This window comes from Phocoena phocoena, chromosome 1, assembly GCF_963924675.1.
Source record: "Phocoena phocoena chromosome 1, mPhoPho1.1, whole genome shotgun sequence".
Taxonomy (NCBI): domain Eukaryota; kingdom Metazoa; phylum Chordata; class Mammalia; order Artiodactyla; family Phocoenidae; genus Phocoena; species Phocoena phocoena.
The window spans coordinates 136,110,047-136,127,505 of NC_089219.1; the positions used below are offsets into that span (position 1 = coordinate 136,110,047).

The following is a 17,459-nucleotide window of genomic DNA, read 5'->3' on the forward strand; positions in this document are numbered from 1 at the left end:
TCTACTAAATTCAAATTAAAGCAACCATATTCTTCCCTAATAGGAATATAATTAATATTTCTTAGTAATCAGCAAAAGTAAAAAGCATAGTTAATATTGAAATATATTAATGAAACTGTTGGGTTCATGTTATTGTAAATTGGAAAACAGTTCAACATTGGATCTCTAGAGTAGCATGTTTTGTACATTCTTTAGTTCAGTTTTAGCACACTTTGTAGATCCTGTTCTAGATAAGTGACCCAAATGAGCATTAATGTACACAAATATGTTCATTTCAGTGTTATTTATAATAGAGAAAATGAGACGTAATGCTGTATTGATAATCTCTTGCTGGCTAACTCCACTTCCAGGATAGTTCGCTCATATGGCTGTAGGCAGGAAGCCTCAGTTTTTTTGCCACATGGACCTCTTCATAGGGCTGCTTGACTGTCCTCATGACATGGCAGCTGGATCCTTAAGAGAGAGGGAGAGAGAACAAGCAATGCCTTTTATGACTTAGTCTTGAAAGTCACACTGTCACTTCCACCACATTTGATTTGTTAAAAGTGAACCACTAAGTCCAGCTTACATTCAACGAGAGGAAAATTAAGCTCCTCTTCTTTTTTTAAAAAAATTAATTTATATTTTATTTATTTATCTATTTCTGGCTGCATTGGTTCTTCGTTGCTATGCACAGGCTTTCTCTAGTTGCGCTGAGTGAGGGCTAGTCTTTGTTGCAGTGTGCAGGCTTCTCATTGCGGTGGCTTCTCTTGTTGTGGAGCACAGGCTCTAGGCACACAGGCTTCAGTAGTTGTGGCATGCGGGCTCAGAAGTTGTGGCGCATGGGCTTAGTTGCTCCACGGCATGTGGGATCTTCCTGGACCAGGGCTCAAACCCATGTTCCCTGCATTGGGAGGCAGATTCTTTTTTTTTTAAATTAAAAAAAAATATTTATTTATTTTTGGCTGTGTTGGGTCTTCATTATTGTGTGCAGGCTTTCTCTAGTTGCGGTGAGCGGAGGCTACTCCTTGTTGTGGTGTGCAGGCTTCTCGTTGAGGTGGCTTCTCTTGTTGAGGAGCACAGGCTCTAGGCGCGCAGGCTTCAGTAGTTGTGGCACGCAGGCTCAGTAGTTGTGGCTTGAGACCTCTAGAGTGCAGGCTCAGTAGTTGTGGCACGTGAGCTAAGTTGCTCTGTGCCGTGTGGGATCTTCCCGGACCAGGACTCGAATCCATGTCCTCTGCATTGGCAGGCAGATCCCTAACCACTGGGTCACCAGGGAAGCCCATGAGATAATTTTTAATGGTTTAGTTTTCCAAGCAAAAATAAAGTTGTTAGATTATCAGGAACTCTTAAGAGAATACAGATATAACTTTAAGAGATGACAAAATTCTTTTCTGACTTTCGTGAAAGGCAAGATAGGGCATTTTCTTTACTAATATTATAATACTGATTTTCAGTGAATGCTGATGATGTGATTGCAGGTAAATTGGCAGGATGAGGAGCAGCAAATCAAAAGAGGTGCCTTTACCAAATCCAAGGAACTCTCAAAGCATGGATACTGTTCAAGGTATGATTTGTTTTTTTTTTGAAACTGAACTTAATGATTTGTTTAGGTCATGTGCCTAAAATTCTGGGCTATTCAGTAAATGAAAATTATCCATATGCTTTGATTTATAACAAGTGGATAAATAATTTTTAAAATTCAATTTTGTTTTAAATATACAAGATACCTTATATTCAAAGGCACCCAATAGTAAACTGTTTTGTAAGGGAAAACATTCTTTTTAAAAATGAATCAGTTTATGTAAAATTAGTTATATACAATATCTTACAAATTCTGACTTAATAAATATCATACAGCTCCCAATATAGTTATAGACCTGTAGTGCACAGATAACAAAAATAATAGTCTCATTGAACTCTTTTTTTTTTTTTTAAATGGTGCATTGAGGGTAACTTTAATTTAGGGCATGATACTTTTTGAGGGACGTTGACAAACTGGAGTATATCTGGAGCAAGATTATTGGGTTTGTGAGGGATCTGGATATCACGTCACATGAGGGGCATTTGGAGGAGATGAAAATAGTTATCCTAGAGAAGGATGACTCAAGGGAAATATATAGACTTAAACTCTTTGAAGGGCTGTTATCTGAAAGACTAAATAGATGTTACCTTGTTTCTACTAGTAGATTGAAGTCTGGAATAGTTTTCCAATCTTTTCATATCATAATATGAAATGCAGTACAATACTATATTTTATATTTGTTCAGTTCATTGGGATAAACTGAGGATACTGCTTATTGTTAGAGATGTCTGATGATCAGAGTGTAGGTGGCGGGGGCGTGTTAGTCCAGTTGCCCTAAGGACTAGTGGGATCAGTGTCTAATACAACTAAACCTTATATTGGGAAGCTCGGCTTTAGAGGATGGGAGAGGAATCATGTTTTGGCTCAATATAATAAAGCACTTGCTGGGGAATAGTTCTGCCTAATAAAGTGATTCTCAAACTTTTGAGTGCATTTGGGACCTATTAAAATGCAGATTCCAAGGTACACTTCAGAGATTCTAATTCAGTAAATATCAATATTCCCCAGCAGATATAACCACACCATGGGATGCACTTTCTCAGACCAAGGCTGCTGTAAGTAATTATAGGTTCCATTTATTTCTTTCTAGTCTAAAATTGATTGCCTGTTATGATTGAATAGATTACCATTTTTTCCTGTAGTGCTTTTTTGATAAGAAAATAAGGTTAAACATTTCTGTAAGAAGTTATCTATATGTTACAAAATGAACATTAATGACAACTATTAGACAATAAAGCAATAATTAAGACACTAAGTATCAGAAACATTAACACTATGGCATATAAAAGATTAAGATAATTTGTACTGTTTATTCTGCTTTAATAAATTTGCTCAGTTGGTATGTTGAGATGAAGATTTAAAACATAGAATGTATTTTAGAAGGTGGGGCTTTGTCTATGTAAAAGGCTCAGAGTCAGGAAATGAAAGGAACAGCTTTTCCTTGAGTGGACTGTGAGTTACCTCCTCTTTTTTTGTGGCAATAGCAGTCTGTTTTCTCTTAGCACTGCTGAAGAAGCATGATTATGGGCAAATGTTCTCATTTATGTTCTGTCCAATCTTGTCTGGAGTTTAGAAATCCAAATTTGGCAAGTGATACATAGCTTCTTCAAAGAGAGACCTTTTCCTTTTTTCTTTTTCATCTGCTCTCTAGGCAAATTACTCTTCTAATATATATTTTGTTTGTTTTCTTTTGTATTCTACCTGAGTTCGAATTATCTATTTCTTTACTGTCTGAATATGGTGTTTTCTGTCCCCTAATCTTTTGAACTGGTTTGAAAATCAATCTGGAAAAGGTACTATAACCTAGGTTTGGTCATAATGCAGAGTCAAATTTTGGCCCCGTGAATACAGCAATCAGTATATATTCTCTCTCTTCTACATGAGTATTGCACATCTATAACATAGGAATAGTTTCTATCCCCAGTTTAATTTAGAGCTAAACTAATTTAGAGCTGAACTGTTAATAGTTGTTTTCAAAAAAAATTATTGGGCTTTTAAAAAGAATTTTTAGGGATAAGTGGTTCATAATATAAATGGGGGAAAACATCTGATACAGAACTATTAATATATAAAGGATTATTCCAATCTTGTGAGTACATTGCACTGCAAAAATCTGAAAGAAGATAAATCAGAATTTTACACAAAGTTTCTATCTCTGTGTGGTGGAATTTTGATGATTTTAATTTTATTTTTTTCTGTTTTCTGTTTTTTTCAAGTTTTCTCCTGTAAGCATGTGCGGGGAAAATGCTATTTAAAATCATTGGTGGTAATATCAAAAGTCGACTTAAAAAAAAAAAAAAAGTCGACTTAAATTGTAAAGCGTATGGAAACCTGAATTCTATCTTGTGAATTTTGTCCTTACTGTGAAACTTATTCTGTAGATATAAAACTATAAAAAATTGTGGTAGGCTTCCCTGGTGGCACAGTGGTTAACAATCCACCTGCCAATGAAGGGGACACAGGTTCAAGCCCTCGTCTGGGAAGATCCCACATGCTGCAGAGCAACTAAGCCTGTGCACCACAACTATTGAGGCTGCGCTCTAGAGCCTGCAAGCCACAACTACTGAAACCCGTGAGCCTAGAGCCCGTGCTCTGCAACAAGAGAAGCCACTGCAGTGAGAAGCCTGCGCACCACAACGAAGAGTGGCCCCTGCTCGCTTCAACTAGAGAAAGCCCGCGCGCAGCAATGAAGAACCAACGCAGCCAAAAAAAAAAAAAAAAAAAAAGTTGTAGCTATTTGAATAGTCCTAAATTTTAGTTTAGCTGAATTGTTTTTTCCTCATTTTTGCATGTAAAATGCATAAAATATATAGAAATGCACAAATATGTAGCTTAATGATATGCAACATACAATGTCAGAAAATTTACTGCTTTTAAAAAACTCAGTGATTAAAAAAATAGGTCAACAGGACAAATAGAAACTCCTTGATGTTCTACAGACTTTTTGATTTTCTTGTCCAGATTTGGGCAGCATTGAGCCAGTTGTTAGTAGAGCTTAAGTAGTAAATAATGGGAAAACTATTTTTTTTAATTAAAGCATTCCTAAGTTTTTTCTACTTTGGAGAAAGGTGTTGGACAATATAGTTTTAAATAAATAATTAAATTGATGGTGGCTGGTTAATTTATAGGATTAACCTGTTTGTTTTGATGGTGTTTAAACTTTAGCTGAGACATATTGAAAACAAATTGGAAGTAGCCCCTACAAGTACAGCTGTGTTTGATTCTGTCATGGATACCAAGAAATCTTCTGCAAGTGCTACCAGAAAAATAAGTAGAAAAGGTATGTATGAGGTTAATTCCAAAGATATAAATACATTAAATATGAATTTTGATGTTTTATTTCAACTTAATTTCTTCTTATAGTCCCATGTATTTCCTTGTTCTTTTGTCAGAGACTATATACCTCATCAGCATTTAGGGTTTTTTTCTTTGGTACTGAGTAGTTATGAAGCAGCCTTGTATTCAGTGACTGTAGATGACATTTTCACCATCTTTTGATCAGGGACTTAGCACCACTGCATCACCTTTGATAGTGAGTTTTCATATGTTGTTAATGAGAATTTGATTTTGAGCCTTTAGGGTTATAATGTCTTTTTTTTTTTAAATTCACAGGTATATCACTTTGAAATTTAGTTGACTTAAGATTTATATTTTTTTGTTGGGGTTTAAAATCAAAATTCTGTCTTAGAGATACTATCATAAATTGACACAGTGTAAATATTTTCTTTGGTTACCTTTCATATATTTAATTCTGTGGTTGCATAATTAGTGGAATAAACCTGCAGGTTAGTACTTTCCACCGATACTGTGATTCTTTTTTATTAATCTGTGAGTCTTGGGTTTTATCTGATACTTCTTTTTTTTGAGTCAGAACTTTTGACAAAAAGGAATTTTTTATGTAGAATTTTATTTTGCATTGTTTGCTCAGAATATAGTCTTTCTCTATAAGTTGAGTTACTGTAATAATTTAACCTGAATTTTTCCCATCTACTTATATAATATCCAACCAGGGATTTCAGAAATAATAGATACCTAAGTTATTTTCTTAAATACTAGCCGCATTCAGAGACAGTCGTATTTTATATCATATGTTCTCATAGATTTCCTTTTTCTTCAGATGGTAGATACCTGGATGATTCTTGGGTTAATGCTCCAACCTCCAAATCTTCTAAATCACGAAAAGAGAAATCTCGTAGTCCTCTCAGAGCTACCACCCTGGAGAGTAACGTAAAGAAAATTAATCGTGTGGAATTTCGTGAACCTTTGGTTTCTTACAGGTTAGTGTTTTTTTGTTTGTTTGTTTTGTTTTTAAAAAATTATCAAATAGAGTTAATCTGTAGTATTTATAGTAAGAGTATAGTTTATTTTCTCAGTTTTTCATAGCACTCTGGATCTAGTATTACTACCTTTTTCATTTTCCAAAAAGGTAAAGCAAAATCTTTTATATTATGAAATGCTGACTTTCTGTTCTTTTACAGATGGAATATTTGGGGAGAAGAAGTAGTAATATTTGCTCCAGACCACTGCCACTGTAATATATATGTTTCCTACAAATGAATTATTCAGTTTCTTTTATCACCTGTATGAAACATTGCCAGATCTGTTTCTACCCCAGTTCATTCTCCAGCTTATTTAACCCTTCCTCTGTGCTTCCTCTTCCTCTGAAAGAGCACTTTCATGTTGGCATTATATTTTGATTCCATATTTACCCATTACATTAGTTTATCTAAGACTGTAAATCTGTCTTATTCTCAAAGCATTATCTTTATGCCTGTTATTTACTAAGTATTCTAGATATTTTTTCCAACATTTTATTATGAAAATTTTCATATTCATAGAAAAGTTGAAAGAACTGTATAGTGAATATTTAATGAGTAGTGATTGAAAGACTGTGTGAAATTACTTCACTTTTTTTTTTCTTGGTGAGTTGTTCTTTTTAAGATTGAAGCATGGTAGATAACCTACCATTTTATGCTTTATTTTATTCTCTACGTGTGCTAATTTTAGACCTGTGAATTGTTGCAGTCTGGTCAAGATAGTGAAAATAATTGAATTTAGTCTTGATCTCTACAGAGAGAAGCTACAGAACTCAGTTCTCAGCCCCCATCTTGTTTAATAGTCAGCCATTCAGAACAGTGTCTAATGTTTTTTGGGTCATGGACCCCAGTGAGAATCTGATGAAAACTGTGGACTATCTCCTTAGAAAAATGCACACACTGTGCACTCACAATAGATACAAAATTACCATATTATGCTGTAATAGAGTCAAGACTCTAAGAATTTTTGTGGCATTTAGAGTTTTATGCCTATACGTGAAACATTTAGATCAGTACTTACAATGGAACCATTAATGTGAACCACACATATGTAATTTAAAGATTTTTAGTAGTCACATACACACACACAAAGATGTTTTACATTCTTTTTTGTTTTAAATCTTTAAATCTGGTATGTAATTTACATTATAGCACATCTCAGTTTGGACTAACCACATTCAAGTGCTCAGTTGCCACATGTGGTAAATGCTACTCTTTCAGACCTTGCAGGTTCAGATGGTTGTTTATCCGCTTTTATAACTTTGTTGGGTAGTTATTTTTCTTTTCTTTTTTAAAAAAAATTTTATTTATTTATTTATTTTTTGGCTGTGTTGGATCTTCGTTGCTGTGCACGGGCTTTCTCTAGTTGCGGTGAGCACGGACTACTCTTCATTGAGGTGCTCAGGCTTCTCATTGCGGTGTCTTCTCTTGTTGCGGAGCACAGGCTCTAGGCGCGCAGGTCTCAGTAGTTGCAGCATCCAGGCCCTAGAGGGTGTGGGCTTCAGTAGTTGTGGCACGCAGGCTCAGTAGTTGTGGCTCACGGGCTCTAGAGTGTAGGTTCAGTAGCTGTGGCACATGGGCTTAGTTGCTCTGCGGCATGTGGGATCTTCCCAGACCATAGATCGAACCCGTGTCCCCTGCATTGGCAGACAGATTCTTAACCACTGCACCACCAGGGAAGTCCCTGTTGGGTAGTTTTTCATGTATTCTTCCTACTGCTGAGGCTTGTCTTCATTAACCTCCCTTTTAATTAACTGCTCTGTTCCTAAAATATAACTTATTAGAATGATATGTAAAATAAAAATAGTTCATGAAGGAATACTTTTGCTAGTGTTTTTATGAGTAGAGAACATGGACTTTGTGATATGTACTTTGGCTGTGTCCAGTCTTCTTTGCTTATTCTGGTGTTTCTAGATATGCTTTACATAATTTGAAGCTGCCAGAAAAGTTGTCTGTGTTTCAGAGAGGTTAAACTTTACTAACCACATTCATTTGGAGGAAAATATTTACTGTACTTCCACTTTATTTCAACTTCCAATCTATTTGCTAATATGGTACATTATTTAGAAGTTATACATATGAAATGTCAGAATTTGAGAACTTTTTTTCCTAGTTCTTAAGATTTCATGGAGAAGTAAAATGTACATTTTGGTAATAGTGTCCAGTGAATATGCAAAGTCAGATTGTAATCCTGTTTTCTGGGGTTCTTAAGGAAATCTCTCTATGCATCTTTTGCATATTTCTTATTTTATAATATGCAGATTATGATTTAGATTATTTGCCATAATCTAAACTTTGATACACAGGAGGCATTGAGCATTGAATTTTTTTTTTTTTTTTTTTTGCGGTATGCGGGCCTCTCACTGTTATGGCCTCTCCTGTTGTGGAGCACAGGCTCCGGATGCGCAGGCTCAGCGGCCATGGCTCACGGGCCTAGCCGCTCCGTGGCATGTGGGATCTTCCCGGACTGGGGCACGAACCCATGTCCCCTGCATTGGCAGGCGGACTCTCAACCACTGCGCCACCAGGGAAGCCCTGAATTTTAATAGTAGTAATGGTTATTTTGTTTTTTTTTTAACTTACTGGAACTTCTAGGATTTTGGGGTCTCTAATGTTAGCTTAGAGTTCTCTATTCAGTTTGTATGACTGGTTTTTGTACTCTTTATTCAAAGATAATTATTTTTTAATAACAGGGAAGTCCATGGTACACCGTCCAGCATAAGTCCCAGCCATTTAGAGTCAAAGCATATATATTGTGTGGATGTTAATGAAGAGAAGCCTGAGAGTGGGAATCGGATGATATGCAGTCAGGAAGATCGGAATATACATTGCTGTGATTTTGAGAGCTCCCAATCATCTGTCGTCAATGATACAGTTGTTAGATTTTTAAATGATCGACCAACAATTGATGCATTGCAAAATTCTGAATGTTTGATTAAGATGGCAGCTCCTATGAGAAGTGATGAAGAAAAGCCTAATAGAGCAAAAGGAAATGAGAACACTTTGAAGGCTTCTGTGTGTAACATGGGCCGTGATGTTGATTCAAAAGTGTTACAGTTAACTGATTCTTCTCCGTCTTCTACTAGTACCTGTAATTCCCAAAGATTAGATATCCTAAAGCGGCGACAACATGATGTTAAATTGGAAAAACTCAAGGAGCGGATTAGGAAACAGTGGGAACACTCAGAAGAAACAAATGACCAGGGCCAGAATCTGGGTCATATTGAGCATCCAGTAATGGTTGTTAATGTTGATAGCTCAGTGACAGCGAAGGTCAGGAAAGTGGCAACAGCACCACCTGCTCCAACATATAAAGGTTTGTAATCAGTCTTTGTGTCTTTTTCTGTCTTCCTGCCTCCTTGTCTCCCTTTCTCCCTTGGATGTATTTGAGTAGAGAGGACCATCTTTAGAACAGGGTGTGATTCTCAAATCTAATGCCTTAAAAAATTAATTCAGGATGCATGCTAAAAATGCAGATTCTTGGATCCTACACTGGATCTAAATCAGAATTTCTGGAGATGGGGTCCAGAATTGGAATTTTTAACAAGTCCCTCGATGTTCTTATAGTTTGAGACCACTATATGAACATTTAGTAAGTTGAACAAAAGGGAAAATAAAAATTAGTACAACTTTCAGAGAACTGAAAGAATATTGCTCTTATTCTGCCATTGTATTTGGATTGTTATTAGGAATTCTTTCAAAAGTAATGTTTGAAAGATAATTCAGTCAGTGCCAGTTAATACTTGGTTATAGAATATTTTGCCACTGACATTTGGACCCTGTTGTTACGTTAACCTTCGAATTTTGGCAGGGGTTTTCTCCATGTTTAAGAAAACAATATTTAAATCAGATTTCCACTGAGAAGATGCTTTTCAGAGAGAATATCTGTTTTAGGCCCAACTCAAGTTTTTATATATGGTGGTTTTTAGGAGTTTGCATTTTTTTGTTCCTGAAACTATTTTCACGGGGTCACCCATATAAAATTTTTAATAAAGAGTTGATTCATTGATGAGGTTACTCAGTGTTAGACTTTTGTCTTAAAATTCCTGCCATTCTGGCCTTTCTTTTGTGGATATTTTTTCAAGTTCAGTTTTTAGTTTGGATAAATGTATGAAGATCAAAATATAGCCAAGATTTGTTTCTTCTGTTAATTTTAACAGAACACATTTAACTATATAAAGTTTGAGCAATTACCAGTTTTTTGTGTTGTTTATTATGTTTTGCTAGTGCTATTCATTGTGAATTAGATAAAAGATAGATAATTAGCATTTTATTCTACATAATTTGTGATAAAATAGTGGGTAGTTCCCTTAGTAAAATTCTTTCTTATCCTTCTAGTAGTTTGTGTGCCATGTAGTAATAACTGTCCACACTGTTGACAGAGCACATAGCAAATGGTGGGGTCAGAATGTTCTTGTTGGTTCTGAGATAGTGATTATCCAAAACTTTGGCTATACTTATATCAGACCCATTAAATACAAATTGTACCTTTAAGGTTTGTTCATTCTAGAAGTCAAAGTTCTGAAATTCCAAAAGTTATTCCACTAAGGCAAAGTCAAGATGGTTGATTTGAATCTATATTTTATTTAATAATTTGTAAAAATCTAAAAGTTAAAAAAGAGAAAACAACCTTAAATAACCAGAGTGAAAATCTTAAGTATAACTTCCTTTGAGTTGTGACTGGATTTCGTGTATTCCTTTTACTTACTAATTTTTAACATGTTAATTTTCATATTAAAATATATTATGAATACAACTTTTGGGAGGCTAACTAATGACATGTAGTATACATTTCAGAAATCGTAACAGAATATGGTTTCCAGTGTCCTGAGCAATGGATTTATTTTTTCCAACGGTGAAGAACTGGTTTTCTGCCAACTTTTTGTTGGTGTAAATTAAAACCCTCTTAATATACTGTATTCTAAAGTGACATTTTAATTTCACTTGTTCAAATACATAATAAATTCACTTGGTTCACAATTCGAAAGATGAAAAGGATGTACATTGAAAAGCTCTATCACTCTGGTGCTCCAACCACCTGGTCCCCTTTCTGGAGGTTACTTGTGTTAACAATTTGTGTATCATTCCAGAGATAATTTTCTCATTTACAAATGAGAGAGAGAGGGTGTGTGTGTGTGTTTTCTTTCTCTTTTTTTTTTTTTTTGCAGTACGTGGGCCTCTTACTATTGTGGCCTCTCTCGTTGCGGAGCACAGGCTCCAGATGCGCAGGCTCAGTGGCCGGGCTCACGGGCCTAGCCGCTCTGCGGCATGTGGGATCCTCCCGGACCAGGGCACAAACCCACTTCCCCTGCATCGGCAGGCAGACTCTCAACCACTGTGCCACCAGGGAAGCCCCTCTTTCTCTTTTTATACAGTTGTTAGCATATGAAACCCCTTCTAAACTTTGTTTTTACATTTTTGTGTGTGTATGTTTAAAGTTTGAAGTAGTGAACACAGTGGTGTTTATGTGATTCTTCCTTATACTTAGTGGTTTGCATATCTTTTTGTTTCTGCTTTAAATGCCCGAGAAGGTTAAGAGCCTATTTTGGTCATCTGTATTTTATTTAGAGCTTAGTACAGTGTCTTGGACACAAGTAAATGCACAGTATAATTTTTATTCTATTCAGTAAATTCAACTAGTAAGAAAAAATGTGCACAAAGAGAATGGAAATAAAAACTGGGAAACAGAAAGAGAAACTGATGTAGATATTGAAAGCTTCTTAAAGTTAACTTGTTAGTAAAGATCAAATATAAAGAAAGGCTCCCATAGAAATAAATGTTTCCTAAAGAGGAGAGAAGAAAAAATGATAGGGTTGAATATAGAGAGATGGAATGAGGGTGAGAAATGTTGCGAGGGAGGTAGCTTTACAAGGAATTGCCACACTTTCTTGTTATAAACTGTGGTTTGCAATAGACTGAACACTATGTTTATAAACATTTTCCTTATATAGCTATAGGCATAATTGTGTGTGCCCCATGCTACAAATGTCAGGTAAAATAAAGCTTATGCTGTTGTTCCTAAGAGCTGAATAGATTATTTTTTATTAGACATGTAATTAATTTACCAGTACATTTTATCTAACACTTCTAAAGTACTTTTACCAATTTTTGACTCCATTCTTTATATTGATTTAATTTTACAAAATATTTAATGGCGATTCTTTGGTAAGTGGAGCCCATTTGAAAATATAAATCTTTTTACTACTCTGGTTAATCATCCATATTCGATACTTTATTATTTTATTTTTTTGCAAAATAACATTCTACGTTCTGTATATTTCTTAAAAGAGTAGTGATAAATTTGAAGTAGGAAATTAGAATGATTTCTAGGAAATAGCACATGTGTAATGTTTGTTGAGAAATTGAACAGGTATGTTTTAAAGAACTGTTTTCCACACTTTGGCTGCATTTTGCTTGTGTAGACAGCAGCTTGTCCATTTGTTCAGCCATAGGCAAAATCAGACAGATGATAGCAATTAATGCCTGTATTCAAAGAAAAGGAGAATGAGTAGCATTGTCTCTCTTTTAGTCTTGAGTAGGGTAGTTTGTAGCTCTGATATCCATAATTTATGATTGCCATTTTTTTATCATTTAATTTAGTGCATCTCCATTTCTAGTCTTTTTGAACAAATGTATATTGCTTTGTCTCACTGAAGCTTACTTCTTCCAAACAGTATTTGTTAACATATTATGTGGTAGCTAATGATGCATTCTTCTTTTGAAAGCTTATAAACCTCCTCAACATCATTAGTTATTAGGGATACATAAATCAAAACCACGGTGAGATACCATTTCACACCTACTAGGATGGCTATAATAAAAAAGACAGACAGGGTTTCCCTGTTGGCGCAAGTGGTTGAGAGTCCGCCTGCCGATGCAGGGGACACGGGTTTGTGCCCCGGTCTGGGAAGATCCCACATGCCGCAGAGCGGCTAGGCCTGTGAGCCATGGCCGCTGAGCCTGCGCGTCCGGACCCTGTGCTCCGCAACCGGAGAGGCCACAACAGTGAGAGGCCCGCATACCACAAAAAAAAAAAAAAAAAAAAAAAGGACAGACAATAACAAGTGTTGGTGAGGATATGGAGAAATTGGAACCCTCATACATTGCTAGTGAGAATGTAAAATGGTGCAGCTGCTTTAGAAAGCAGTTTGGCAGTTCCTCAAAAATTTCAACATAGTTACTATATGACCCAGAAATTCCACTCCTAGGTATAATACCCAAGGGAATTGAAAACATATACATACACACACACACACACACACACACACACACGTGCATTAATGTTTATAGCAACATTATTCATAATAGCTGAAAAGTAGAAACAACCCAAGTTTTCATCAGCTGATGAATGGATAAGCAAATGTTGGTATATCTGTACAATGGAATATTATTCAACAATAAAATAAATAAAGCTTCTATATGTGTTATAAGGTGGATGAGCTTTGAAAACAAAATACTAAGTGAAAGAAGCCAGACACAAAAGACCACATATTGTGTGATTCTATTTTTATGAAATGTCCAGAACAAGCAAGTCCATAAAGATAGAAAATAGATTAGTAGTTGCCAGGGAATAGAGGGAATGGTGTGGGGAGTGACTGCTAATGGGCACAGGGTTACTTTGCAGGGTGATGAAATGCTCTGGAATTAGATAGTGGTGATAGTTGTATAACTTTCTGAATATCCTAAAAACCAGGGAGTTGTACACTTTAAAAGAGTGTATTTTATAGTTTATTAGTTTTATCTCACTTATAAAAGAATATAACAAACAAAACTTTTAATGCAACTTTAATAAGAATGTTCTGTATTGTTGGTTATATATTAGGCTTCAATCCTTCAGAGACCAAGATTCGAACACCTGATGGGAAAGTATGGCAGGAGGCTGAGTTTCAAAACATGAGTAGAGAACTGTATCGTGACTTAGCACTTCACTTTGCAGGTGCGTGTAGAGTGTTCCTAGGTTTTGAGTGTTTTATCATGCATACTGTCTAACGTGCAATACTTAAACATAAAATTGTTACCAAACTAAAGATATTTCCCTTTTCTAACTGCATGGTATACTAAAGTAGTGATGGTTGTAAGGCTCTTTTAGCCTCTGGGCTCTGCTCCAGGGTTAAAATTAGCATACATAGCTGATGAGGCAGAAACTAGGCTATTTTTAAACTAAGGGTCTTTCTGAGCTGGGCTTGTCTGATCTGAAGAAAACATAGTAGAGTCTAGTTGAAGTTCACTTCTACTAGGCCTCTGAGGTCTTTGAAATGGTCAGTAATTTGGCAGACAGCAGATAAGATAACTAACATGAAGGCAAAATGCAGGAAGAGAAATGAACATTATAGGAAGGGAATAATGTTAGAGGATTGGAAGGAGGAACTTATGGAAGATTGGAAGAGGGAAATAGGAAGGTCATACTCATAATGTTACTACTATTGAACACCTTGTATGATTCTGGGCAAGATGCTACTGGGTACTTAGTCTTCTGAATGTTTTACGGTTGAGGAAATGTAGGCCCAAAGAGTAATTTTCCCGAGGTTGCATAAAGTTAAGAATTGAAGCCAAGGTTCAAAACCAAGTCTGTCTGACTCTAAAGCCTGAGAATTTTCTAGTAAGCCCCAGTGGAGATTTTGCTAATAAATACTGTGGCATTAACTGTCCAGTCCAATTTTTCTACTGTTACTGTTGGAACACTATTTTCAGAACTTTTTTTCCCATGTGGAGAGGAAATATAATAGTTAAGAGCAAAGATTTTGGAATCAGTTTACAGGGGTTCAAATTCTGGCTCTGCCACATATTAGCTATTTATACTATCTATGTTACATAACCTCTCTTCCTTGGTTTTCTCATCTGTAAAATAGGAATAATAACTATAATTCATAGAACAGTATCATTATAGACTAGTGGAATGATGTATGTCAAAAAACTCTTAAAGAGGTCTGTGGATTATAATCTGCCTTCTCTTTTGATATGGTGGGTGAACTCTGCCTGGTCTCCTATCTTAAACAAACAAACCCATCTACTTGTGTTTTATATTCCATTTCCTCTTGTATATTGAAGGACATTACTTCAGCCTTGTTTTCTTTCTTTTGTACCATCAAGTTTTCCCTCTACGAGGTCATGCTCATCAACATACTGTTTGATAACATGCTGTTATCTCAACCATCATAAAAGAACCCCTCTTTGGGCCCTACTCGTTTTAGCAACTACCTTGTTTCTCTTCTTCTACTTACAGCAAAACTTCAGAAAGTTGCCTTATCTTCATTGTCTCCAATTTTTCTCCTCTGTTTTACTCTTGAAACCTTTCTGTTAGGTTTTTGCTCCTACATGTCTGTGGACTGCTGTTATCAAGGTCATCAATGACTTCCACACTTCCACATTGCTAGATCCAATGTTTAATTCACATTTGTCATCCTACTTGATCTCTCAGCATCATTGCTGATCACTTCTTCCTTGAAATTCTTCACTTGGCATCTGTCTAGGATACCGTAAGTGTTTAGTTTTCCTCCTAAGTCTAGCTGCTCCTTTTCAGTTGTTTTTTTCCTAATCGACTCTGTGATCTCTGAACATCAGCATGTCCTGGTCTCAGTGCTTGGATCTGTGCTTCTCTTTTCTTTTTTTTTCTCTTCTTTACTCCTCCACCCCTTTCTTTTTCCTTTTTTGTTTTTTAAATTTTTTGTTTATCTATATACAAACTCGGCAAGCTCATCTAGTCTCAGGACTTTAAATATGCTGTTGCTGATGATTCCCAAATTTATGTCTCTGGCCAGACTTCTCTGAACTCAGATTGATATCCAGCTGCTAACTCTGCACCTTCCCCTGGATGCATAATAGATTTCTTAAGCTTAATATATCCAAAAATGGAGCTAGCTAACTAACTAAATGGGGTCATGGTACACCCCTTAAACTTATTCCTGTGGTAGTCTCTCCATTTTAGTTAATCTTATCTTTCTAATTGTTCAGGTCCCAAATCTTGAGTCATCCTTAATCACTCTGTTTCTCTCACACCTTATATCTAACATTGTCTGAAATATAACCACTTTCCCCTACCACCTAGGTCTAAGCCCTCCACCATCAGTCTCTTGGTTGGATTACTGCAGTAGCTTTCTAACTGGTTACCCTGCTTCTGCCCTTCTTCTAATGGGTCTGTTTTCATCGCAGCTGTGAGAGTAACCTTGTTAAAATTTAATTTAGGTCACATCACTCCTTTGCTCAAAAATTTCTTATCTTATTTTTGAGTAAAACCTGAAGTTCTTACAATGAGCTATAAAGCCCTACATGATCTTGCCCTCGGTTATGTCTCTTGACCCTAGTTCTTACTGCTCTTCTCTTTGTTCACTTCATTCACACTGGCTTCCTTGCTGTTTCTTAGACACTAAGTATGCTCCTGCCTCAGGGCCTTTGACTCACATTTACTTCTTCTTTGCCCAGAATGCAGAGCTCTATATGTATTTTAAAGTACATTTATCCAGATCTGTGATTGAGATTAATTTTCAAATTTATATGTTCAGTTTATTTCCCCAGATTGGAATTTAAAAATTAGTGAGTAATTTATGTGTGTGTGTGAAAAACCTTGACATATTTCACTAGCATAATCATAAAAGGGCCTAATTTAGGAATATTGAGTATTTTATAAAGTTTTACTCTAGAAGGTCATGAATGTCTCAGTTAAGTAGGAATTTTTAAATGAAAAGGAGTCTGTGAAAGTGCTCACCTCTGAGATTCTATAAATGCTGTGATCTAGCTTGGAAAGCATTACTGTTGCAGCATCTTCTAGTTTGTGAAAGCGAGGTGAATTTCTCAAGGGTTTCCTGAAAGAAATAACAAAGAATTGGAACCTAACAGTGGAGTAATGGTGATCTCTAGACTTTGCTGTAAGAGGACTTGGCATTGTAGCCTTTGGGTCAAAGAAATAGCATCAGTGAAGGTTTCTCTCTCTCTGCCTGAATCATATACTTTATACAGATTTTTCATACTGGTGGGGAGGATGAGTGGATAGGTAGCAATCGTTATAATATTTGCTATATATGTTTCTGCTTTTCAGGTGATAGCTCTATGAAAGAAAAACCTGCTGAGAAAAGTAAAGAGAAGAAAGTGGTCAAGCCAGTACGAAAAGTCCAAAAGGTAGCACAGTTATCAAGTCCAGAATGCAAAACAGGTTGGTTTTCTCAATATCAGGCCCATCCTAAAGTTACATATTAGTGAAATGGCATCTACACGGAAATAAATGTTCTCATTATTCGACACATGCAAAAATTCAGTACATTTTATGTATCATTATTTTGTACCATTATATGTGTGTTTGATTGAGGTATAATTGACATAGAGTAAGTTATACATATTTAGAATGTATAGTTTGATAAATCTTCATGTGTGTGTATACTCATCAAACCATATATTCACCATGATGCTGAAAAATGCTCCCCTCCAATTTTTTTCTATCATTATTTTTAATAGAAATTAACCAGATTAAAGGTAATGATTTTTATGTAGTGAACTTTTATATACAAAGGGATGGCTTATGACTGTAGCTAAGTTCCTTCACTCATTCTCATAAGAGAATAAATGTTGCACAAGAAAAATCTGGCAGT

At 35.8% G+C, this 17,459-nt stretch overlaps 1 protein-coding gene across 1 annotated transcript in view; it reads left to right on the plus strand.

Moving 5' to 3' along the window:
- Positions 1-1,473: 1,473 nt before the first annotated feature.
- The window catches only part of CEP350 (centrosomal protein 350), a 122,435-nt gene continuing 106,449 nt past the window's right edge, over positions 1,474-17,459 (plus strand). Inside the window, exons 1-7 of the mRNA XM_065888647.1 lie at positions 1,474-1,546; positions 2,573-2,619; positions 4,730-4,844; positions 5,682-5,841; positions 8,574-9,196; positions 13,703-13,816; positions 16,913-17,026. Of these exons, the coding sequence (XP_065744719.1) occupies positions 1,474-1,546; positions 2,573-2,619; positions 4,730-4,844; positions 5,682-5,841; positions 8,574-9,196; positions 13,703-13,816; positions 16,913-17,026 (1,246 nt within the window). The remainder of the gene's footprint in view (positions 1,547-2,572; positions 2,620-4,729; positions 4,845-5,681; positions 5,842-8,573; positions 9,197-13,702; positions 13,817-16,912; positions 17,027-17,459) is intronic.